General features: G+C 42.9%; 1 protein-coding gene across 1 annotated transcript in view; it reads right to left on the minus strand.

Annotated features, from left to right (window-relative positions):
* Positions 1-26,095, minus strand: part of TBXAS1 (thromboxane A synthase 1) — a 233,219-nt gene that overhangs the window by 161,748 nt on the left and 45,376 nt on the right. Inside the window, exon 2 of the mRNA XM_082493832.1 lies at positions 17,715-17,808. Within this exon, the coding sequence (XP_082349958.1) occupies positions 17,715-17,808 (94 nt within the window). The remainder of the gene's footprint in view (positions 1-17,714; positions 17,809-26,095) is intronic.

Below are 26,095 nucleotides of genomic sequence, written 5' to 3' on the forward strand. Positions count from 1 at the left end.
CAAGGCCAGGTTGGACAGGGCTCTGAGTGACCTGATCTAGTTGAAGATGTTCCTGCTCATTGCAGGGGCATTGGACTAGATGACCTTTAAAGGTCCCTTCCAACCCAAACTATTCTATGAGTCTGTAAGTTGTCTTCTTTCCAAACTGAGTGCAATTCTCTCCTACACGATCTCTTCTTGTATGTAACTCCACTGGATCGCTAACCATCTTTATTGCCTTTCTTAATATTACTGCATCCTGAAATTACAACAGGAAAACAGAGAATTACAGTGCTCTCTATAGGAGGGAATTCATTGTGCAATAGAAGACCATTGCAATGTGTTTATTCACTGTGTGCTCAATGTCTCTCAGATGGATTAGCGTAAGCATTCAGCACATCTTACTAATGGTGAATGAATTTTATTAGTTTTCTTTGCCCTTAAGGGAAGCAAAACAGTAATTGCATAATTTAAAGAAATAGGAACAACTTCTTGTAGGACAGACAGACAGACATGTTAGCTAAATCTAAAGACAGCAAACATTTCAGGAGCACTCTGACAACACAGCACTGTTATAGGGGGCAACAGATTGGCATTTGGACAAGTGAAAGTTGACTTGTTTCCCAAGAAAGGGAGACAGGGACTCTTTTTTTCTCCAAGGAGTTTCTCCACTTCCGCAGAGCGTCCCCCTCCTTCTCAGATCCATCAACATCAGATTCCTTCAGATTATGAAAGTGTCATTTTTAAAGATAAACAATATTAAACAATCCTATTGTGCAGTAGTTTCTTAGGTGCAATAGAGCGCTGACTTCGAAATAAGAACTGGAAAAATTACATGTCCACATGCAAATCTTGCATCTTCACCTACAGAATTCGGATGACAGTGTTTAAGCTTTTTTTTTTCCTGATGCAAACTCTGGGCTATCTCATATTGCTTTAACTCACTAGTGCCTAAGCAGATACTATTTAGACAGGTGGGTATCAAGAAAACCTCAGCTTTAGGAAGCAACATTACACATTCAGTGGATGATAACATTTTGGCCTCCTCAGAGATGTTGCCCTTGTGTAGTGCTAGGGGTCTCTACCAGTGTTTATGAACTGACTATCAAATCAATGCCACTTAATTATCTGTGACCACCAAGTTTGATACTATGAAACATACACCTGAAAGAACTAAAGATTATCACCAATTCCATATGTGTTTAGCTCCCAAATTTTGATCTTTTATCGTGATGACACCAAGACACAAAACAGTGCTGAAATCAAAGCAGTACACTGCACGCAGAGTACTCCATCAAGGGAAGAGACCTGGAAAGAGCATTACATGTGACGGACATTAATCATGCCACTTAATGCATTACTGAAAGATACTAGGACTATTTCTGTACTTTAACATAGCTGGACAAGCCCAGCTTCCTCTTGTCTAATTCCCACCTTGTATGGATGCAGGCTCTCAAGCATGAAAGGAGAAAAATGTCCCTATAGATTGTACTGGCCTCTGATGCAGAACAGAGCATGCTGCTATCTGTAGCATGGACAGGCCGGGCATAGGCATGACAGGTCTCTTTTTACTACCATCTATCACATGGCACCTCTGTAAAAGCCACAAGGTTAAGGGCAGACAAATCAACTTGACACACACAAGCCTTGAGGTGAGCCCATACATTCAGCAGGGCACAAGGGGGCACGTGGCTGCTGAGCTAAAGCACCTTCACCCTAGCCACGTGAACAAATGCTCGGTGTGCTTCATCCTGCTCCCAGACCAACAGTCCACCAGGTAGGACAGACCTACCTTAAACCCCTAGGGCCACAAATGTGTTGTGAGGTCCTACGCAGAACAGAATAGTTTCATCCCTTCGAAAATAAGACAAGCTGCAGCCCCAATAGCCACACCACACCAGGCAGTTGACTCTTTGCCTATCTTAAAATAATTATTCTGACAAAATGTCCTTGTTTTCATAAGGTAAGTTACTCTTCACGTTCTGTCCCGAAGCCAAACACTGTTTAAGACCCAAGCCACCCATGTGGCAGCTGGTAAGATCCAAGCATGGAAAACAGACACACTAGAAAGCCGTATCAGGCGTCCCTGGAACAAGGGATTAGGAAGACGAAAGAAACACACAGTGCCAATCCCTGTGTGGGCTGGAGAGAGGATCATGGACAGCAGTAGGAGCTGAGGGAGCACAAGGAAACTAAACGGGAGGCTGCAGTGGAATGAGAATTTGGGACAGCTCTAGGGATCAGCAAGACCACTGGCCAGCACCCAGGGCGAGCACAGGCGCTGCCAAGCAAAAGCACAGTCATAGCTTCAACTGCGACAATTTCATAGAGAGAAGAGCTTGGTTTTGGAGGTGTGGATTGAATTGGCTCATGTCAGATGTTCAGTTCTGTTTCTATATCATTCGTCAGGGCTGGATTCTGCAGCAGCGTAAGAAAAAGCACCTCGTCAATCCATCTGGGCTTTTTTTTTTTTTTTTTTTTTTTTTTTTTTTTTAAATGAATGATGCTACACACCTGCAAATACCAGATATTTTCCAGAGGAATTGATGCATTTAGCTGCCCTTTCATAACTGCCTTCATCTGCACCCAGTAAAGGAGAGAGGCTTGGCACCCTCATTCAGCTATACAGAACCCTCAACAGCTATACAGAACGAGAGGCTTTGACATAAGGCATGAAGTTGAGAGCAACCACTGCTCCTCCTTCTCCCAGTGAATTTGCCACATTCCTAGGGGACCAGACCACGGGCAGAAAGTAACCGCTGCCCAGGACAGAAAGCAACTCTTCCATCCCACCCTCCCCATAAAGCAACAACCTGGAGGGAGAGTAGTGGAAAACAATGGTAGGGGACTACAGCACAGTCAAGTTCCTTATGAAGATGTCATCTCGGACAGAAAACTGTCAGCACTTGCACTGCACTTCTTACGTATGTGGTACCAAAGTGCCACCAGCTACAGAGTTCAGGGTTTGCACATTCCTGGCTCCAAGATGGTCCCATATTGTGATTAGTGGTTGCAAGGTAGGGGCTTTCTCCTGGGGGTTCTCAAAGAAAAAGGGACCCCTGTCTGGTAAATGGTAAGAAATCAAATTATGGGCCATTTGAAGGACAAATTCTGTCCAGAAGTAAGAATCAAAATAATATGATGCACTTCTAAAAAAAATGATGCTAAAAATTTAAACTGACATTAGTTTGTCCCTGTTTTTTCCCCCCCAGGAAAAGAGCAGGAGGAGCAATCGCTAGATCACTCATGCCATGGGAAGTAATGGGGCATCCCATCATATCACTGGAGGTAGCGGGGAACCCTACAAAAGCCATGGAGAGTCTCCTGCCAGTGCAAGATCTGGCAGCAGCCTACTCTCTGATGGCTGATCTCCAAACCCAGCCCTCGCACAACAGGTACATCAGGAAATAGTGGCACAACAAGAAGGTGAATCAACTCCTGATCCACTGCCATGTCCCCGAGGGCTTTCATAGAGACAGGACAGTTTAGGGCCTGGTTAAACTTCAGGGATTAAACTGGGGGTTTTTGACCACTCTAAAAACTCAGCCTCTCCATCATAGATTTGGGTCAGCACCTCTTTTTCATTCAAGATCAAAATTGGAAGCAAGAATAAAAGCAAGACCTAGATGAAGAGTGTATATGTCTATTCTTCTGACCCTCCTGCTAAAATTTCAAGCTAAAGTTGTTATACACATACACCCCTACTTAGATGTAAGAAAATATATATATTTATTCATAACAACCTCAGGTTATTTAGATGACAATGCAGGAGGCACAAGAGAATCAGGTCCTCCAATACACAAGCAAATATCTCAGCTCCTGTAGAACAGGTCATTTCTAGAGGATGATAGGCAAAATTCAATTAAAGGAACAGCTTTGAAGCTGGACATTTAGTTTTGTGGCATGCCAAAATCTTTGTGCCTTGTAAAGAAAGACACAGGATAAAGAACCAGTACAGTAGCCAGTTGTCAGAGGAGGTGGGAGAAAACAAGCCACATAGAAAACAATTGCCAATTCGTGGTCTTGACCATTTAAAAATGGATCCCAAAATAGTCTGCTAAATTGTTTCACCCAGAGCAAAATTACCCATGAATACATATGCATGCACACAAATACAGCATCTCTTGACGCAGTGCTGATGGTGACTGCAGTCAAGGAAGAAGCGTTATTGCATTCCACATTGTGAAAAGACCACGATGCAGTAATTATTCTGAAAGGTTTTCACAAAGCACAATTATTAAGCTAACATTATCCCATTATTGTTTGTTGCTATGGAGATAATATAATCAATATATTTTCTGGATTGATTTTTTTAATACTACTAGCACATTGTACAATACAGCAAGTTTTAACTCAATGCATTAACTGATTTTAGTTTATGATTGGCAAAGTCTGGAGGCAATAGATTGCAATCCATCTCACGCCTATTATTCTATCAAGGCACTTAATGTCAAAATCTCTGCTGAAAAAGCAAGTTTTCCGTGTCGAAAATGAGAAAAAGGATAACAAATTTCTCTGAAGAGAGGCAATCTTTTAAGCATTAATTTAACACTTATTCCTATTTTTCCTAAGCCAAACAAAAATTACCAGACTGACTACAGAAGTAGTAAAAAAGCAAATTGTCCTTGAACTCTCGACTTAAGGTGCCTATTTATTACAGTGGGGGTGTTCTGAGGCATTATCCTCCTCTGCGTAATACAAACTTTTCCTGCAGCAACAGGAGCCTCTGAGAAGGCGGCAGCGATTGCGGCGCTGAGCCGAAGCCCAGCGGATGCGAATGGGTTTCCCAGCCTTGCCACCGCCTCTTTCTGCCCAGGCTTGTGGGAGTCACTGGCTACCTGCTCCCGTGCCCAGCGAACACAGCAGGCACTCGGCCAGTGGTCTCAACGGGTGGTGAAGCAAAACTGTTATAGCCACAGCCCGTAGTTTCCTTGCCCACCGAACCGCAAGAACGCTTCCTTTCTTCCACAGCTGCCTCTGCAGATAAGCTTTTAGCAAATCAGGTGACTGCTCCGGTGCTCGGACAGTGGTAAGTCTGCACAAACCTGAGTCTCGGTTAGACCTCTGTGAGGCAGTAATATAATATATTCAGAGGCTTCGATGCTGGCAATGTTGTTTCAGCCTGTTACCTCTCCTAGGAAGAGATGGGCTCGTCATTGTGCAAGGTCTCAAAGCCTTTTAACATATTTGCCATAATTGTCCATAGAAGGATTTTAACAGGTTTTCCTCTCCTGCATGGCCATACTGTGGTAAATTGCCTTCATCTCGGTCCCAAAGGTGACCGTATTTTGTCAGCATGGTTAATGCTCAGGCCAAAATTTACATGTGCAGCATGCCAGACTTTGCATAACTAAATAAAAGGAGTGATATCAATGTTTGAAAGTAACAACGCCTATTAATTCCTGTGAGAATCACATGGTTAATTAAGCTTTTAGGTGCCACAGGGTGGCTTTAGCTGCCTTGGGTCAGGCACCAGTATATAAGCATTTTGGCCATAGAGTGCAGAACTGCTTGCATAAAATGTGATATTATTAATCATAATAATCACAGTAATTCCACCTTCTCCCTTCCCTAAAGGCCCCAGATTGGGTGGTCTTGTCTTTCTACTTGAAGTGGGCTGGGGCCCAGTAATGTAACTTTTGGACTGGCTGGAGGGGATCCATCAGGAACGATCATTCACAGATTAAATATGTTGCCTATGCAACACATCTGGCCCTTCTGGCCCAGGGGGATAAGTAATAGAGTTAGGAATGCACATTCACAACCCACCCCCTATAAGATTGCTGCGCTGCCACTAACCCGAGCAGAGCTAGGGCTGTTTTAGGAGCCACCCCTCTCCTCCTTGCTCTCCATGGCACGGATCATTCTCTTCCATCACATTTCCTCAATTATGCCACTTTTATCAGAATGGCTCCGAATCGCTCTGTGGGCATGTGCCACAGTGTATAAGATAAGCACATACATAGGGTTGCTTGCCTTCCTACCTTCTTTACTTTTATGTTCATTTTTAGAAGGATTTTGCTGCTGGATGGGGCTTAGACAAGTAGGTAAGATACTCATTCGAACAGGCTACTCTCACGTGCAGCCTTAAAAGACATCATCTGCTAGTTCATCAGCACAGTAAAGCATTGCTTAATACACATCACTCTTTCAAATACGAAGAAAAAACTTCATTTGTTTCAAACCACTGACTTCACGCTGTCCGCCACAACGCCTTATCACGCAACAGCCCAGAAGTTCTGCAAAAGCACAAACTCATTTAGCTGCTGTCAGTCAGTGGATATCAATTTTGGTAACAAGAATGATACAATTACATTCCTAAGCAATTGGTCTCAATAACAGACAGACAGCACCTCTGGTAAATGGGCCGCAGGCCTGATTTTACCACTCATTCATACCGGGTAGAGCCCACCAGCGCAACCCCCCCCTCCATTTCAGTGCTAGAGGACGAAGATACTACTTAGCAAAAGCAAAGTTATCAGTGTCCTGCCTCAAAGGTTGAGGCTAATCACACTTTGCTTAGTTACATTCTGTAATTGCTGTGTATCTTCTTCTAGACAAAGATTACAAGTTTCATTCTTTTTTTTTTTTCCCTTTTTCTTTTTTTTTTTTTTAATTAATCAAGTCATAACAAAAAATAAATTGTCATTACTCCACAACTCAGAGATGGAAATTTGCTGCTGGAGGTTGAGCTCACATGTAGCAGAGAGTCATGCAGCGGCGAGAGGGACGGCACAGAGGCATCTGTCAAGGTGGAATCCTGCCTCTACGCAGCCGGACTTCTCCTGGAGCTCAGCTTTGCCAGTCCGGCTGTCCCTGGCCAGTACATCGACTCAAGATGCTACAGGAAGACACTGGGCTCCTACAGCCTGACTTTCCTGACTTCTCCTCACATACACAACACAGAGGTAGCGGGAACAGAGAAAGGACAGCCCTTAACACAGGTCACACCACAGCGCAAAAGGCTCTCGCGAACCTCCTTCTCTACTCCCACAGAGCTACTCCACCACAGCTAAGTATAATTTAACCTGAAGCACTCTGCCCATAATTAATGCAAAAAGGTGGATTCAAGACGGGAGGCTGGAAGGGAAGCCGGCACCGCGTGTCACAGAGCTCCCTTTGCCGGCTCCGCAGCAGTGCTGTGCTCCGGGAGACAGGAGCTGTTCAAATGTTTTGACAGAATATGCCGATTCCTCGGGAGTGTTTTTATTCTAGTCGATGTGCCAATTCTGCACAGATTTCCAGCGGAAAGCAGGCAGACAGTCTGGGTCTGCCGAAATAAAACGACTTCACCCAGAAAGAAGAAAAAGTTGCATTTTCAGACTATTTTTACTTGATTTGTGATTGTATTTGTTTTAGTCCGTTTGTGGGATTGTTTTCAATTTTACCTGGAAACTCCATTTTCTAGCAGGCTCTAAAGAGAGGCCAAAAGGCACCAAAGCACCATAGAAAACTAAACTCAAGCAAAAGATCTCACAGGACCTTTTAGATATAGCTTTGTAAGTAAAAAGTGCACAGAGAGACACGGGGAAACCCCCAAAAAAACTTTACACTAAATTAATGATGTCCTAACTAGAGCTGCTTAGTCTGGTTCTGCAAGAACCCAAACACCTCCATTTTTGCACTTGTGGTTGTCTTTCAAAGGCTTTCTTTTTTCCTTTTGCCTTAGGGAGTTATTTATAGGGCTATTATAATTTGAGGTCTGGTCTTCTCGTGGCAGGTCCTCCATCCAGGAAATGAAATAGCATTAGAAAATGAAATCTTGCATTTATGAGGTCTTTGAGATGGCTCCCTGGGGCACTGGGGGGGGAGGGTGTTAGTGAAAAATATAAACACAAATATAACTACAAGATACTTGCATGGTCCCTAATTCTATCTGTCGTGAACTATGTGAGACTCTTTATTAAAATAGAGACCCCTGGTGTAAGGTCATCAACTGCAGGTTTTTTCCCAACGCTCTCCCATTTTCCCCTGGTGTGCGATCAAGAACCTTTTCCACCCTACCTTGGCTGCAAGGTGCTCCTGTCCAAGACTGTCCTCAGATGTAGAACACAAAGAAGGATAACTCAAACGCGATCCTTCCGGCTGCCTTGCCACACTCTTTTCACAACACGTTGTATGTTGCAGGGTATTAACTGATCAAGGTAGGTTTGTTCAGCCCTTTGCAAGCTGTAACCTTTGCAAAAAATCATATCAATCGAGCATTTCTTGTTAATACCTCTTTGCACTTCTTCCCTAAGCCACCATCTAACGCCACAAGGTGTCTTATCCTACCCAGAGCTTGCTCTTCCCTCTCAAAATGCAGACATAAAAGCAAATACAGGCAAATCAATTAAGATTTTGGGGATCCCTATCCCCTTTTCCTGTGTGTCTGAAGGGACATTTCCCTCCAAACCCTGCTCTTGCCATGTATCTTTTTTCCTTCCTTGAGTGGAACATAATCACCGTGTTTAAAGTCCTACTCAGCTTCCCAGAGAATACTTAAAATCGTTAACTTATCATCACATGTGACTTCTTATGGCTCCTGTAGCCAAGCTTCCACTAATCCTACCTAAATCACCTCTGGCATCATGCTACCTATGAAAAGTTAACAGCTTTGCATATGCCCAGAAATGAAAAAAAAGCCATCAGATATAATCCACAGGAACTATGGAAGCTCATAAAATAGTAAAGACTAATTTGCAATTATTTTAATGGGGTTTCTGCATAGTTTATTATGAAAATATGTAGTTGGGAGTATTTTTAAATATATATATATATATATATAGGTTTCAATTTCTTTTCCTCTTGCTCATAATTTTGTTTTTTCTTATCACAGGGCGAGATAAAAAACACTAGTGTTCAGTGAGTGCATTGTTTTCTCTACTTGAATATTTAAAATTGCACCAGTGCAATTGTCCAAAGAACATTTCACTTTTCCCTCTGCCTTAATAGAAATCATCTAAAATTCATGGAATATTTAAAAATTACAAAATGGAAGCAGGAAAAAAAGGTTAATAATAAAGAAACAAAATGAAAAGTTAAAAAGTACAAGGACAACCCAAGACCGTATCATCCATTTGACTGCATTGCATGGTGAAAACACAAAGAAAAAACAGCAATTTGAAATATCTGTTTTAAAAGTATGCAGCTTTGTTTAGACTTCCTGTTGAAAATTTTTTTTTTTCTTTACAAAACACAACCCAAAACAAAACACAAAAAAAAACCAACCACAAAAGAACAAAACAATCAGTTCTCAGGCAAACCTGATTAGAACCCAACTGCTGTTGATTCTGGTTTCACATTATCATCTACACTTAGACATGTGCTGAGGCCTCTGAGGATGTGGAGAATTAAATTAACTTTTGATCTTTATACCTCTCCGACAAGATTGGTCCTTTCTTACACTTCCATGTCTTTCCAGGCAACTTGCATTTCTGGATCAGATAGCATAACTTTTTAACCAAAAAAGTTTTGCTCCAGAAAACAATGCTTCATTTATTTCTTACAAATTAAGAAATTAAGAGAAGCCTGAGCAAGCAATGGCTACTTTGCATCTGCTCCACATCCACAGCTACTGAAGCCCTCACAGCTCTTCCCCAGTGCCCCTCCTGCAAACCCACCCTGCCCTTCCCAGCACTGCAGCCATTTCACTACGTGCCACCTAAGACCCAATTTCACACTCAGTCCCTCTTAGGGACAGTTATATTTCATCTTTATGTCCTGCCTGGGGAGGGGAGGAAGCAGGAGGAACCCAGGGGGTCATGAGTCTTACATCCAGATAAAGCTACCAGGAGGTGATGCCACCCAAGACGCACCGTAGGCAGCCAGAAGACGGCACACAATGAATACGTGAATACTGGATGCGTTCCTGTCCAACCTGCTCTAGGTCAACCTGCTTTGGCAGGGGGGTTGGACTAGATGATCTCCGAAGGTCCTTTCCAACCCCTACCAGTCTGTGATTCTGTAATACCAGGCATGCGTTTGAACAGGCATTTCTCCGAAGCCTTCTATTACTCATTTTAATATAAAGCCTTGCAGGAACTGAGTGTGGCTCGCTGCAGCGGATCAGACCCACAGCAGCTGTACCTTCCTACTCTTGGAAAGGGCGGGGGAAGTCTCTTGTTTGCCACCCTTTCAGGACGACTTGCTGTACAGAAGACCAGCTTCTTATTTGAAGAGACATGTCATGTTGTAAACATTTCTAGCGGAGCTCGGGTTAGCAGCACTTGTAAGAAAACCCTAATGAAAATAAATTGTTATGTATTTACCCATATGCTGAGGAGCATATGGCTAATGCATTTAGACACTGCTAATGAAGTTAAGACTCAGCTAAATTTGTTGGCTCATGGATAACAACTGTTCTTACCAACGAATCTGAGCCTGCTACAATTTTAGCATTACAACTGATACCTGGCCATTATTACATGTACTGATCCTGCTGACATAGAAGAACTGGTTTTCCGATTATGGATTTCTGCACATCACGATAGGAAGGTGAGCAGCATATGATGCCACTAAACTCCAGATTTACAGGTAACGCGAGGAAGTTACAACTTCATTTAAAACAACAGAGATTGCTCTTATTCGTTGCAGCCCTGAGTCTATTGCTTTCTTTTTTAATTTCAAGGACTAAAAGATTTTATTGAGTCCAATCCCATTCTGTCCAGGCCAGTGCCACACTGATGAGACTACAGCCAAAACTGAACAGAAAACAATCATGCCTAAGAAATATTCCTGCTTTTTTAAGTCCATGTGTAGAAGCTCATTAAGTTTACTACAACAGCTACAGGAATCCTCCTATTAACTTGTATCACTGTTGCACTACTCTTCAAGGTGAAGGTCCCTGCTTCTTGTGGGAATCCTACTCCTTGTGCATGATCACAGGGATCCTGGAGTCCAAGGTAAATTCCAGTTTAAGTGATTACACCGGGTTTATCTGTATGCCACTACCATTGCAGCTATACATTATCTTCATTCTCTTAACACGACTACCGTGTAGCATGGCTGTTTTGTGTTGACTGTTGCTACACATCATGCCAGAACCGGCTTTCATTTAGCAGTACACACTGCTTAAAGAGCAGGCTACACAGCAAATTCCAGAAGGTTATGTGATGAACATGCAAATATAGTCTCCAAAAGACACAACACATGGCAAACTTCCCCTACTCTGCTCTCGCGAGCCAGGTGTCTTCTTAATGATGCTCTGTTCTGATAGATCTTGGGTAGTCATTTGTCAGTTGCTACCAAAAACCCATCAAAGAGCCGTAGTTTTGGTCAAGGATGGAATGGAACAGCAGAGAAATGTCTTTCAGTGCTGTTATCTTGGGGATCCACCTTACTGAGACACCCTCATTTAGAGACCAGAGCTCAGGCCTGGCATTAGTTTACAGCCCCACTTGTTCTGTGACTATTCCCAAATCATTTAATGTCCCTCCAGCCTTCAGGCGGCCTACTCCATTTAAAGCAGTGGTGATATCAGCCTCCCCAAATCTACCAGAGAAAGTCCCCAAAGAAGTTGTTCAAAAAGTGTTTCACCATTAAAAAAACAAACAAAAAAAAAAACCAAAACCACCAAAACCAAACAACAAACAAGCATTAAAAAAAAAAAAAAAAAAAAAGAGGAAAAGAAAAAGCAGACCTATCTATTCCAGAACACCATCCATACCATTTTGCAGGTGGGTAAAAAAAGAGGTCCAAAGTAAAGCAAAAGAAAGATATTTGCTTACCCAGAAAATAAGAAAGCTTTGCTCCAGTCAGACTTGCCCAAAATCACACTAGGAGTCTGGGGAAAGCCAGGAGCATGATAGAAGTATCTCTCTTCTCAGTTGCTGTGCTGACATGGAGAACACCATCCCCTTTCCACTGAACAGGCAAAGCCCTTCACATACAGCTAGCAACTGCCTCAGCCATTGCTTCTTCACCTCACGCAGTGTTTAATAAAGCAGGCATAAAGTATGCCAAAAGGGACCACCAAAACATGGCTTAAAGAATGCCAGAACTATGATGTTGCTTATCAGTGAAGTCTGTATCTCCTTCTAGGGGCAACTGCTGAGGCCCACAGGAAACACTCACTCAACCCTGCACAGAAAATAGATGTGGCAGCCGCTGTAGGCAGAAGCCACACAGCCAACACACCATTCCTCGGAATACGACAGGGACCTCTTTCTTCCCTCAAAGGAAAAACAGCACCATCCGAAAGAGCAAAAGCATCTGTTGTGACCACTACCACCTTCATCACGTGGGTCACCATTACTCACCAGTACAGCAGCAATGAGTCACCCCCCTTTTTCTGCCATGTAAAACCTGCCAGTCGCTTTGTGTATCCTAATACTGTCTTCAGCTTCCTTACACATTATTTAAAGCTGGCATCACATTCGGGGATACCTTGCGAACGCAGCTATCGGAAGCACTGAATGCAAAAAAGCTGTGAACGTTGTGCCTCTACAGAAGATCTCCTGAGGTGTCTGCACTGCTCCCGCCGAGGCAGGCTCACCCCGCTGAGATCCCACAAGCTCAGGGAGAAGCTGGGGTGAGCCGCAGCACAGCTCTGCCCAACGCTCTCCTGAGAAGCCAGAGGTCCAGCTCTCGCTGAAGGGCACAAATAGCATTCAGTCAAGCGGGAGACAGCTAATGTCCCGATTTCCTGCATCAGGTTCCCGCAAACAGGTACTGCACCGACTTTGTCAGGGTGTCTGACAACGCTAACGTCTGATCAAAGGAGGTAGCGCAGAGTATCAGCTGAAACTAGAAGAAATACACGTATTTGAAGGGGAGAGAGGCTGGCTTTATAGATGTATGAATACACACATAAAAACATGTCTAACCCCAGGTTTTCTGTCACGCTGCAGACTGTGACATGGGTAGGTTTAGATCTGCACCACATGTATTCCTGTCACATGAAACGTACGCATACACAGGCCTCCCAACCAAGGGGGGGGGGGGGGGTCCCAGGACGTACGAGAAGACCTGAGACACCCCGTGAGGTCTGTTTGGGCAGTCAGCAGCCCACGGCAGATGCGCGCAGCCGACCAGGGGAGATAAAGCCAGGTTGGGTGGTGATGCCACAGCCACCCTTTCTGGTTCCACACAGAGAGCTATCGAGTGGCAAAACACACTCCCTATCCCATTCCTCTTTTGTTTATCTGTGCGAAGCAACGCAAAAGCATATGCAGGCTTTCACTGTCAGTGTAAGCCATATTATTCTTGTAATTAAATCCAGGTTCACAGCCTATCTAAGAGCTCCTCTTCTTCCCTTCCCCCTTTCCCCCCCGGCTCTTTGCTCCCCTCACCATTTGCCTCTCTCCAACCTTGTTTGGGTTTACATGCTGTGTCATTAAATTCCAGGACAGTAAACACTGCAGCCGCTCTCTCTCTAAGCACTGACGCACTGCTTTCTAGGCTGAAAATTAGACATGGAGTTAATTTCATCCCTGCGAGGACTCTGCCTTTTATTTTTCTTTACGTCCAACTCAAAGGATGCTTTTGGCAGCCGCCAAGTGGAAAAAGATCGCGTTTGCTCTCTGCTTCCTCCCTGCGCTCCCCCCCTTCTCCACTCCCACCCATCAGCCATAAAACAACACAGCCCAGCCAGATCCCAAGCTGAAAGCAAGACAAAGCACCCACACAGCCCCCACTTCCATTGAGCAGAAACGGGCCGCTCCGGGGTAGCCCAGGATCTACAAGTAGGCCAGACAGAAACAAACAGCGTAAACAAAGAGTATCCTGTCCGAGCAGAGAGGGGCTAAAGAGAGTGATGCCTTTCATTAAAATGCAAGGCAGGGATACGAGCACACAGCCGGTCAAAAGCATCACCGGAGCTCGCTAAGAGGAAAGTAACACGCGATCGCGCCATCGTAAGGACCCAAAGCACATCACCCAACTGTACGCAGGGCGCGACCACGCATCCCGCCTACCAAGGACCACAACAAGGCGGCCAACCACACGCCTCCCACCACCCAAAAACACCAGGGGCGCCAGCCCCAAAGCTGCAGCAGCACTGCGCTGCTCTGCAGAAGGCAGAGTAGGGAACAGCGCACACAGGTACGGTACCAGATGACCAGAGCCGTGCAAATGTCAGAGCCAATGATATTTAGAAACGGCATAGCTGCCTTTTTAGAAGAGGAATGGGAAAGGAGGAGAAAAGCACAGCACAGCCATAGCAACAGGTCAATTGTTTGCCGCGGTTCTTTGGGAGGAAGGGTAACGCGGCGCGTGTGCCTTCTCGGTTTTCAGTGCGTTTGTCACGGAATAAAATCGTTAGCCTGGGAATTAAAAGCGGAGTTTTGTTTATTTTTTTTCTGCAACCTGCCGCTCTGAAGCCCATGCGGATCCACGTGTGAGAGTCCACGCTATCTATACCCTCGTGTCTGCTCTTACGCGGCTATCACAAACAAACCTCATTTTTTTTCCACAGATTGGTAGGAAAAGGAAAAATGCAGTTATGTGGGGAGGTGGGGGAACAGTCAGGAGTTTCTAGCAAAACAGTGGTCTGTCTGCTGCAAGTCCGCTCGGTTATTGGGAAAATTGAACACGCTGCTTTTTTAAAAACAGCTTAATCATATTTACTATTACATCAGACTTACCCACTACAAATTGTTCTCATGCAATGGAAGAATTTTTAATCTAATATCTTGGACTCAGATAATTCCCCAGCTGCAGAACTGCAATAATTTCCTATCTTCTCATTTTTGAGATAAGGCGATTAACTTGGATATGTTTTAGTTTCAGGGTGCAATTATCTCCCTTCATTGTACTTGAGAGAGAAGGGGTGACTTACAGTAAAATAACTTTGGTTTCCCCAAGTCAGCTTTTAAAGTCTGCTTCTCTCTGATGGAGATAGGTCTTTCCTGTCGCATTTCCCTTAGCCCCTTAACTTTCAGCACTTCCTCTTCCTTTCTCAGAGACACTATATTAACAGCAACTCCTATTTTACTCAAAGAAAATGCACTGTTCAAGAAATCCCCGAAATAACTCTTCCAAAAAAAAAATCTCATTGAGAAAACATTTTTGTGTTTAAAATACATTTGAAAGTTTATTAAAAACCTCAGAGGCCAGCACTATTGGTCAAATCCTGCTTGCATTGTTCATTTGTTTTCAGGCATACTTACAGAAGAAGAAGAATAGCAAAAAGAGGATGATATGGCCCGATGCTCTGCTGAGATATACAACGGAGCAAAGCAGGAACCACCATTCGCTTCAGTAGAACTGATTTACAGCCAAGTAAGGGAGAAGACAAGCAAATCCTTGAATTTATTCCACTACAAATTGAAAAATACTGCTTACTCCCACAATATTGCTAAGAGCTTTTGATATTTAATGTTTTTTCTTCAATCCCCAGGTCCTACATTAATTTGATTATGTCAAAGGGAATCCCTCTCCTCCTTTATTTTTTCCTTCGGTTTCTAGCAACCATATTCTAGGAGGAAAGCCTGAAGCCACGAGGACTCTTTTTGGACAGAAAGGCTGCATGTGTTGAAGCGTTTTGATTTCCATTTCTCTTCTAGATCTCATTGTTGTGCAGGGATTTTCAACCTGTGTTGCTTTGCAGACCAAACTCGACACTGGAAACATTTAAATTACACATATGCAGGCTCCTCATACAGCACATATCAATTCATTCCTCTTAGCGACCATTCATGAACTCCTACAGAATGAATGGTTTAGGAGTTGAAAACAGCCGGTCTGATGATTTCGTGTGTGTTGCTTGTGCATTTTCCCTGTGCAACATTACTGATACCAAGAAGGAGCTTTTTTAAAAAAAGAGGTTCTAAAAAGCCAGTTCAGTGAAAAGACGTGGTCGTATAAACATGCAACTGCAAGAACCTCTTAACATTACAGATGTAGCGACAGAACAAATCAGCGTTTTGCTACTTCCTATAAAAAAAGTTAACCCCAGCCCCCAGCAAACCACTGCTCGTGCACAGCTGTGCCCCTCGCAGCTGAGCCCCTAAAACCATTCCCATCCCCAGGAAGGTGATGGGCAGCCTCTGGTTCTCCCCTGCTGGGGAAGGGAAAGTGGAAGGTGTCCTCTACCGACTGCAGTGAGAGCACTTGTGTCCCTGAAAACGCTCTCGTAGAGAACAGCCTGCAGTATAAAAGCAGCCCTCCTATTACCACTACGTTGCTATGGGCACTATTTCTAAGAAAGCAGCCACAGGAGCAGATCCAGAAAACACGGCAAAATATATGAGGGAAGAAAGAAAAATTACAAAGAGCCTGGACTCATCCCTGCCTGTTCCTACTGCCAGCAACAGGACTATCGAGAAGGCAGATGATGAAACGTTGTAGTGCTGGACATACAGCCTGGTGGGGCTTGTGGTTTTGCATCACTCAAGTCTGTTTAAAAACCCTGTCTGGAATTATTATTTCTTGTTACTCCAAGACACAATTTCACAGCTATCTTAATTTTGTTTTATTTTCTTCTAAAATTTAGTAAAATCAAGTTTATCTTATCTTCGTTAGCCTGCTTTAAGTGAATGCGACTCTGGTAGTGAAATTTGCCTAAGAGATCATAGATAACAGTTCACAAAAAGTTTTCTACTTGTAGATAGGCTTGCCCTATACCAGCATACAACATATCAAAATAACTTTGTCTCCAGACACCTTTTCCTACAGCAAGTGTCAGCAGGTGACTAATGATAACTGGATTTTGTCACCAAAGAGCCACAGAACAAGTAACCTCATGCCATCCAGCTGAATTTAAACTCAAACAGCAAGGGTGAACTGGTCTGTTCCATACCACCAGCATCCCCTGTATGTTAAAGTCACCCTGTCGATTCCAGTTCAGATTAATGAAGAGCAGATCAAGTCTACCTTTTATGCTATTTTCTAAATGAAATCAGATGTACACGTAAAACTGGTATTTAAATGCGTTTTATCTAACAGTGAGTCAGATATTGACAGAACAATCACCATGAAGACCAAGGTAAGAGACACTATATTCTCGTTAATAATTCAAATCTCAGCATGAATATTGATGACCAGGCACTTAAAAGAGGAAATTGGGCAGCTGCTGGAGTTAGCCTAGAGTTCCTGAAAAGTTGTTGGAACGCAAGAGCAATGCGCAAGAAAGATCTTACTGTAAGATCCAACCAGAGAAATGGCAGCTCCTCATTATTAGGAGCTCTTGGACCCTCAGACGCATTATTGAAGTCATGCAAGGAACAAAAATGCAGCAGTAGCAGATTAATGAAAGGGCATGGGTGAGAAAAATAAGGGAACGAAATCTGGAGGTAGAACCCCAATACTTCCCCTCCCTCCCTCCTCCCAGTCCAGGATGGCAACACTGGGGGCACAGAACAACAGAGTTCAGTGGTACCTAATTCCAGTTACTGCTGAGGAGCAAGCAACATTACAAGCTTTAAAATAAATGTCTACAATCAGCAAAAGCACAAAGAGAGAGGTCGTAGGAGCCAAAACCACGCAGAACAAACAAGTTGCGGCTAGTTAACATAGTCTGCTCTATTCACATAACTTTGTTTCACTGAGGGCATGACCTTTCTTGGAAAAGCTCAAGTAATTAACTGCAGGAGCTTACACATTTTCTTTCCCTCGAGTTTATTTTACCCTGAAATTAGAGCTGCTCACACACAACTTCTACCAATTCACCCAAAAAGCTGTGTTTTGCTTGTTCTTTCCAGAAGGCGATGCTTGAAGAGACGGTACCATTGAAGTGTGTGATTCCCTTCAATTCCTCCTACCTCCTATCCACTCTTCCCATCACTTTCATAGACACAAAGAAAACCATACCTTACCTCACGGAAAAAGAGTAGGTTTCCAATGAAAGGGAGAGGTGGAGGATGTCGGATCCCTACTTTGCTTAGTTTGGAGAATGCAGACGTGGAGTACCTGGAAAAAATAAGGTAGTAAGTTGATTTTGGATCTTGTCATGATAGGACTTATGATAGTATTTAGTTCAGATGACTTTCCTGGATTCAGAGAGGTCGAAGATGCTTTCTGTGTTGGTCAAACAGAACTGGTGACATTGCTCAGTAGCTCCTGGGTCACAGAAATAAACGCAATACACTGGTGCTTCAGAGAGGGCAAAAGAACGAAGGGACTCAAACACAGGCCTGCAAATTGAGCAGTGGAAATAGAGAGCTGCTCTTCTTCCCACAGAGGGTCTTGTAAGTCAGAAGTGACTCTCCAAAGCTACATGAGGTTACAGACGAGATCAAAACAGGCATTCGGGGTTTGACTACTGTGGCACAGCTGGGAAAGGAACCAGACAGGTCTTCAGGCTATTATTGTCTTCTTCCATCACCGCTACCTATACGGACCACAGAACAAGAATTCAAACTAGTCTCAGTTGCGCGTGAGCCAAGACACTGTCAGTATGTTCAAGTCAAGCCTAGTATTTGGGCCAGATATGCTGATTAAGTGATTTTCCAGCTGCCAGTCAGCAAATTAAACAAAAGATAAAAAATACAGGAAAACAAAACCCAGACTGAAAAGCTTCATGCATCCCTTGTTTCAGATGAAACTGTGGCATGTTGACAGGGACAATAGTGGGGGGGGGGGGGGGAAACACCAACCCCAAAGTCTTTTTTTTTTTCCTGCCCTCCCCCTTTCTTAATACAAACAATGGATTTAAGTGAGTGGACTTCAATTAATGAAACCTGAAAGAGCAGGAGCTAACAGCAGCAGCTTTGATTAGCTAAAGACACAATAATACTGAATACTACCACACTGAACCCTGTCACCAGGAGGACCAGGGCAAAAGATCTTTAAGATTAATAAAGGCTGTGTCTATATTAACACCTTAGCTCACAGCAATAGCGTATTTTAAAGCTTCCCTCGCACGATGATTCCATGTTTGGGGCAGTTTTGGCACATACAGCCATACTTTTTTGAGAGGAAACCGAACTTGAAGCTCAGCTCCAATCCTTCATCCCTTAGCACGGCAGGTCTGAACTAATAAGCAGTCCTTCAGCTTTGAACCCCAAGTGCAGTGAGACTGTTTAGTCCTGGGGAGCAAATTAAATCTAGCCCAAAATAAGACTGTGAACTGCATACAGTGTAGAGGTCACGATATCAACTGCTTTAATCTGTGGAGTCTTCAAGTCATCTGAATGACATAACAGAGAGACAGCAGAAGCTGTGCCCTCAGATCCCAATGGGATGACTCCCCCTTAATCCCAGCGTATGGCCTTATTGACTCCGAAGACTGTGCTAACCCATTGCTATGACTTGGATCTCTCCTCCTTCAGGTCCAATAATTGACACATCCCTCACTTGAAACACCCTACACGATGCAGAGGCAAGAATATGCTGGTTTAACCTAACAGGCAAACAGTGCACAATTCTTGGGAGTCAGGGAGGATGGGGGAGAGAAAAGAAGAGCTGGTGTCAGAAAATGGTCCTTTCCTCCAGCTGGAGAGAAAGGAAAGAATGACGCTGTGAAATGAAATATATAAAATTAAGAGAATTAAATCTCACATGACCAGCAAAGCAGAATGGGACTTAAGTATCGAGTTAGTAGCTTTTTGTACTTCTGTTTCCTGAGAAGACTTCCTGCAGCACAGTACCTATTCTCTTAGTGGGTTTTCCTTTGTGAAGATATCTTACAAATATCATAATCAGATGCTATTTAAAAATGATCAAATGTGTAACAATGGTCTTCTTATGGGGGAGTAGAAACCTTCACAAACACAAACCCTCTCAATAGAAATGAAGTTTCTTCAGCCTATGCAAGGGCACTATTTCAGAATGACAGGGTATCATGGAAAAAATGCACAGAAGTCGACATTTATTACATATCTTATACATACTATTGAATTTTTGGCTACTTAAATGCTTTAAAAAATATAAGAGTTTTTCCTTATTGAAACAGCTAATACTCTTGGGGGAAAAATGTTTTAACTTCAAAACGACAAACAGCCTACACGATACATTTTCTTCCCCAAAGAGAGGATTTTCTGCTGCTGTTTGAAATTTGTGTCTTTGTGTCATAGCAAAGTCCTCATCTTCTGTATGTAAACAGTGGAAAAGATGAAAATCTCTCTCAATGGAAACCCGTCAATTTTGCAGCATTTGATTCTGGATGTTTTCACGGTAAAATACACGGCCGATGACAAAACACCAGGCTGGGCTACTCATTTCACTGTAGAACGGACACTCTATAGACTCCTCATCTTCAGGTACTGCAAAGTGAGACGTGACTGTAGCAGAGCCTTGTGCTGCACAAAGTAAATGATGTGACCACCAAATATTTAAAAAGGAACAAAACTAACGAGTACGGCGCACCCAGCTTCACAGGACAAGAAACACCCAGATTCTGCAGACTATTTATGCTTAGGTGAGCAGTTCATCTTTGTCAGCTTCTGAACATTACTGACAGCTCCATACAGCTGAGGATTTGCTTTCCTTTTTCCCCTCCTAACGCAGTTTTCTCTGATGCTTTTTCTTCAGTTACATTTGAAGTAGGTTTTCAAAAGGTAAGGAAACATGGTTTACAATGAGATGGGAAACAGAAGGGCTGTAGTCAAGCTACACACTGAAATATAACAACGAAAGGGTACGACCAGCAGGAGAAAAAGAAATCTCATCAATAAACACATCTAGCTCTACCCTATGATTTCACAATATTTCTGGTATTGTTAAAATATCTGCAGTTTTGCAGAAAAGATGACAGTAGGCAAGTGCTTGAAGGCTGATGGTACTGTGTGCACAAAAGACAGAAGATCCAACATAACACAGGTAATCTTGACTTTGGCCATTGCTAATGTAAAAGCTTATGTTCTGCAACCTTAAATAGTATTTTAAGAGCCCTTTTCCCCACCTCTGCAATATTTCAGCTCATTCCCACCATTTTGGGTGGTGGAGAGAGAGGAAGGAGTGACTCGGGGATTCCTTTAAAAAAGAAGAAAATAAAGATTGACCGGTGTAACACACGATGAACATCAGCAATACATGAATCTGACAGCTCCGTGGCACAAACCCTTGCCTTTTCAGCCAGAAGCAACTGCTAACTTGAACAGGCTAATTTATGTGATTCGGCTACTCAGCACACCCATGACACACACTTGGCCAGTGACTCGCCGCGCTGTGCGCTAAGTGCGGGGGAAAACCAGTGGCCGGGTTTTGTTGCTGGGAAGGAGAGGTGGGCTAGAAGCTGGAAGAGTGCAAACAGGCAGGGTCGCCTTGTAGGAGGTCACAACACGTTCACCTGCAGAAGCCGCGCATCTAAATGAAACAGTTCTGAGCCCACCTTATAACCAGCGGGAAGTCTTATTTCTCACTCTACCACTTAACGCGCCCCTGTGTTAATTTATCGCAAAAATTAATCTGGTGTCAGGCAACCTCCTGCTGTTGCTGTGGGGCCACACTAAGGGCAGACAGACAGCCAATGGACTGGAAGACCCAAGTCAAATGCAAAAATCTAGAAATAGAAGAGATACCGAGAGGTGACCAAGATGACCAAAGATACAGAACGACTTCTGCACAAGGAATAAGCAGACAGGCTATAATCTTAATGCTGGAAAAAGAAGGAACTGCAGGATATGACAGATATATTTAAGATCCTGCATGTCTTAGAGAAAATAAGTAAAGGATTATCACTCACTATTAAAAAAAAAATATATATATTTAAACCCCACAAATGAATACTCAGGTGACAGGATTAAAAATGAAGCACTTGTCCAAGCAACCAATATACTAACTATGGAACTCCTTGCCATGGGATGTTGTCTATTTCATAAGCTTAAAAAGCTTCAAAAAGTTATTTAATAAATTAATGAAAAGGAAAAAAAAAAAAATCAGCAGGCACTTTTAGTTTGTGAATTTAGCAAATGTAAGAGAGACACATGGAAAAGATTAAAGGGAAGGAGGGAAAATTAATCAAATTTATTTTCCTAAGCAAGAAACTAGTCTGTAAGCTTCCAATAGCAGAATAAGAGATTAGATTGTTATAAAACCTAAAAGATAAAACCTCAGACACTTCAGTTTTCTTAAGAGGAAGAGAGGAAGGAGTCTTATTGAGCAAAAAGGAGGGGCATAAAAAAGGATAAAACTCTGATGGCAGCAATATTTACTGGACAATCTAGCACATTCTCACTCAAAGGAGAAACATACCCTAATATTTACACATGTAGGGCTTCCTGCACAACTATTAATTTTAAACCCTGGCATTATATTTTGAACAAAGTGACAAGACTTCATAAGGAACCAGAGGGACAGCAGTAATGAAGCAGATCAATAAACAATTCAATAACTCTTTGAAGACGTTCAAATGGCCTCTCGGAGCTAGATGCTTTCTGTATATATTAAACATGACTGTTAAAAGAAAGTTAACATGCCAAATACATTCCTGTAGGCCGGCATGGCAGATTTAAGCTCCCTGAAATACAAACTTCTTTCCACAAAACACCATGCAAAAAAATAGGGAGAAAAGAGTTAAAAATCAAGAGATCATTAACCTAAGTTGTGACAGATATATAATCATCAGAACTAGCCATCTGCCTAGCTAGGTCAGTACTGATCAGTACTGCAAGAAAAAGTATTACACACTCCACCATTAAGTGCAATCAATTTGTGTAGCAGATAACATTACAGAGCTGCCAATTCTGCATCAGAGTGCAACATACCATTGAAATTACTCCAAATTTCTCTCAATAGAGAAAGTGCGTCATTCCTTCTGCATCTAAGTAATGTACAACCTAATAATATCTGAAAGCTATAAACTAGGACACTCAGATAAAAAAGTGATGTTATTTAATCTCATTGTTGGGAGCTGGGAGGTGCGTTATTTTGGAAGACTGAGTGGGAAAACAAAGTATTTTGCTGAGATAATGGAAATCATCCCTGCCAAACAAGAGATTATCATCGTGCATTTTCACCTACTTGCCTCTATTTACATATACCCATACCAGATCCCAGTTAACACTGGGATGTATTTTGCTCACAAAGTAGTGATAATATACAAAACAACGGCAGCCTCCCCAACATGACAATGATGGCTCATATAGAATACACAAGCATTCCTGGGAGCACTACCTAGAAAGCACAGTCTCACCGAAACATTGGTATCATCCCTGGGCTATCTACAGAGTTGGACTTTCTGCTCTTGGCTCTCTCTGGGAAATTTTGCCTTACAAATACTGTAGTGGGGTCACTAGAGAGCTGCTTTCTTCTTGTCTGATGCTCAGGGTATTTAAGATAGAAAATCATTATCTGATCCCATTTTGATAAGAGGAACACACAGAACCCTGGTCTTGCAAGTGGGCGAGTACTGCAGTGAAAGTGGATACCACCCCAGATGGATACAACCACCTCTGGTTATTACCTCCAGAAAGTGTACTAACTAAGAGAAAAACAAAACAAAACACAAAATTAAATCAGCCATCCATCCCCAAAAGACAGGTAGGTCCTGAAGCACTCCCCACCAACGCAGAAGAAAGAAAAATGGGGAAAGTAAATCTCTCTCATAACCTGTTCTACTAACCTTGGTCAACAACGGTTACCAAATTGCCCTTTACTGTTACCTAGCAGTACCCCCGATGGAAATTGAGGTTTTCGCTGAAAGGAAATACACTTGGTTGTGTAGACTACCAGGCTCAGAGAAAGGAATTATTACTATTCCTCAAAAAAAAAAAAAAAAAAAAAATTCCATGAGTGTAATTTTAGTATATTCCAGAAGTAAGCTTCAAAAGAGACTTTAGCGGGTTTGGAATAAGGCTATTGGAGTACTGCAATTTCATTTCCATGCTCAACGAACCTGTAGTTTTTAACTATGAATTTGTAGGGCTGTAATACTAGTTTCGGAGATAATGAGAACTTCCATATAATGCTTGCTCTCCTTAATCACTTGCATACACTCCCAGTGTTTTAATTTTGACATAATTGTGTGAGAAAAAGACAGACATTACACACTTGCACCATCTGCCTCCACAGGGGCAGACGTTTTCCAGGTGCAAAACCTAAATGATCACAGGATTATTGTTTCATTGAAACACTTGCTAATTCACCAGGAATAGTGTGCAGAAAAGGTTAAATTATATGCCTAATATTAAATTTATACATAATCTATCTGCTAACAATCATTTTTTAATCCATAATGTTCTGGTCTGCTGAACAATTTTTTTAGTGTCTCTTATCTTAAGAGACCTGATAGGCTCAAGGGACTGGCTGTAATAAGGCTGCAGGTTGTCACAGTGTGTTTAAAGTTTTGGGGGTTGCTTTGATTTAAAAAAAAAAAAAAAAATAGCAGTGAATCAAGGCCAATTAAATGAAAAAGCCCATACAGAAAATCAACACGCTCCATCATGCTCCAGAGTAGCCCTGGGAGAGACAGATGGTCCGTACAGCAGGCCAATGACAATATTTCATCACCTCTCTCAGAGTGCGGCCCCTTCACACTGGGCGGTGACTTTTCCAAATAAAGAGCAAATGAACAAGAGTCATAAATCCACAGCCTCAGCCCTTCATCGCTGGCTCAAGACCTTTCAGCAAAATGATGGAGGTCAACCGCAGAAGAGTCTGTTGCCTCCTTATAGCAACATATATCCTTGGGAAAGGAGGTGGGACCTCAACCCCCTGTAGATGCAAAGGGTGGTCTCTTCACCAGGAGGAGTGTCCACAGCAGATCTGAGGTCTGGTGCATATGTGAGGCCATACACGATGTCTGCAGGAAGCCTGGGTCAGAGCTGATAGCTAAGATCAGCTCTCATGTCACAGCCCCACTGCCTTAACCACAGGCCAAGCTTTCCTTTCACTCCCTAGGACCACTGGTACCATATCTTTTTTAAGGACTAATTTCGTCTTCGCCCTTTTTATTCACACAAATATTATGAGGCACACGGAAGAAAACGGTACCACCTCAAAGCCATACATGTTCTTGCTTCAACCAGGAAGACTGACGTTTGCATAAACAGGTGCATTCCTAGAAACACAGTTTTCAGAAACCATAGTAAAATTTCAAAGGTTTTTTCTTCCTCCCCACCTAATTACATATCTTAATTTTGTAATTGGACATCTTAATTGCATAATTAAAAGGACATGAAGTTTCAGCTTAATTGTCTTCCTAATCGTTATGCAAGTTCATACCCTAGTGATGCAACTCCATTTGCAGAAAACATGGCACCAGTTTCTGTATGCATCTCAACTATTCCTACATACCAGGAATAATGGTATGGATGAGCGATGCAGTTTCATGTTTATATCGAGGGAGGAAAGTCTGCTTGGGAGCCTGATCATTCTGGCTTTTCATTGCCATAAAGGAGGTACTCACTAGGCCACTAGCCCATTATTTCATAGGGTCAAAGAGGGGTTGCAGTGCTATGGTGGCTGCATTCCTGAAACGTTATCTTGCATACACATCAAGTAGCGATGTGCTATGTAGGCAAAGCCAAGTTGTGTTCCCACTAGCGCATACGTACTTCAGCTGCCTTTCACTTTTTAATCCATGCAGTCCTGGTCTATCAGACAACTCGCTTGATGTCTGTTGCTGTCAGGAAACCGGTTTTAGAGGTGAGGTCTTGTACCGCATTCCTCAACAGCAACAGTACGTTCAGAGCCACTCAGTGATATTAAGAACCAGCTGGCACAAGGGCTGCACGGAGCCACACGGTGCCAGGAAAAGCCCTGGGAAAGACAAAATTGCTTCCAGAGGCTCAATGCCTCCCAGTGCTTTTGGGCCTGAGACGTCTTTCTTGACCGAAGGTGATGTGGGGAACACAGTCCTTCCTCCCTCTTTGAGGCCAGCCTGTCAGCATACATATGGCAGGCACCAACACACAGACAAAAAGAGTTACTGGAATAAACGTCCAGGCATTGTCCTCACTTGTAGTCTCAAATGAGCAGCTCTGACAGACCGCAGGGGTAATTCACCTCCCTCGAGACAGTTCTGGATAAATGCAGACAGACCTCATAATTACACAGCACATGAAATAATTATTTTATGTATTTATTTTTAAGTTAACATCAAGGGGCCACCATCCATCCAGTGCACTGAATGTGGCAGAGGTCCTGCTGACCAGAAGCAGATGTGATCAGAGCACTGGAGATCATTTCATAGTGTACAGAGAGCCTGAATTAATGGTCCACAGCCCAACTTTGTTCTGGCATTTCCTAACTTGCGTGTGCTTGACTTTACAACCTCAATAATGTGCCTTTAATGCAATTTTCTGTGCAAGTTCTC

Source organism: Vanellus vanellus (assembly GCF_965231255.1).
Source record: "Vanellus vanellus genome assembly, chromosome: 1".
Lineage (NCBI taxonomy): Eukaryota > Metazoa > Chordata > Aves > Charadriiformes > Charadriidae > Vanellus > Vanellus vanellus.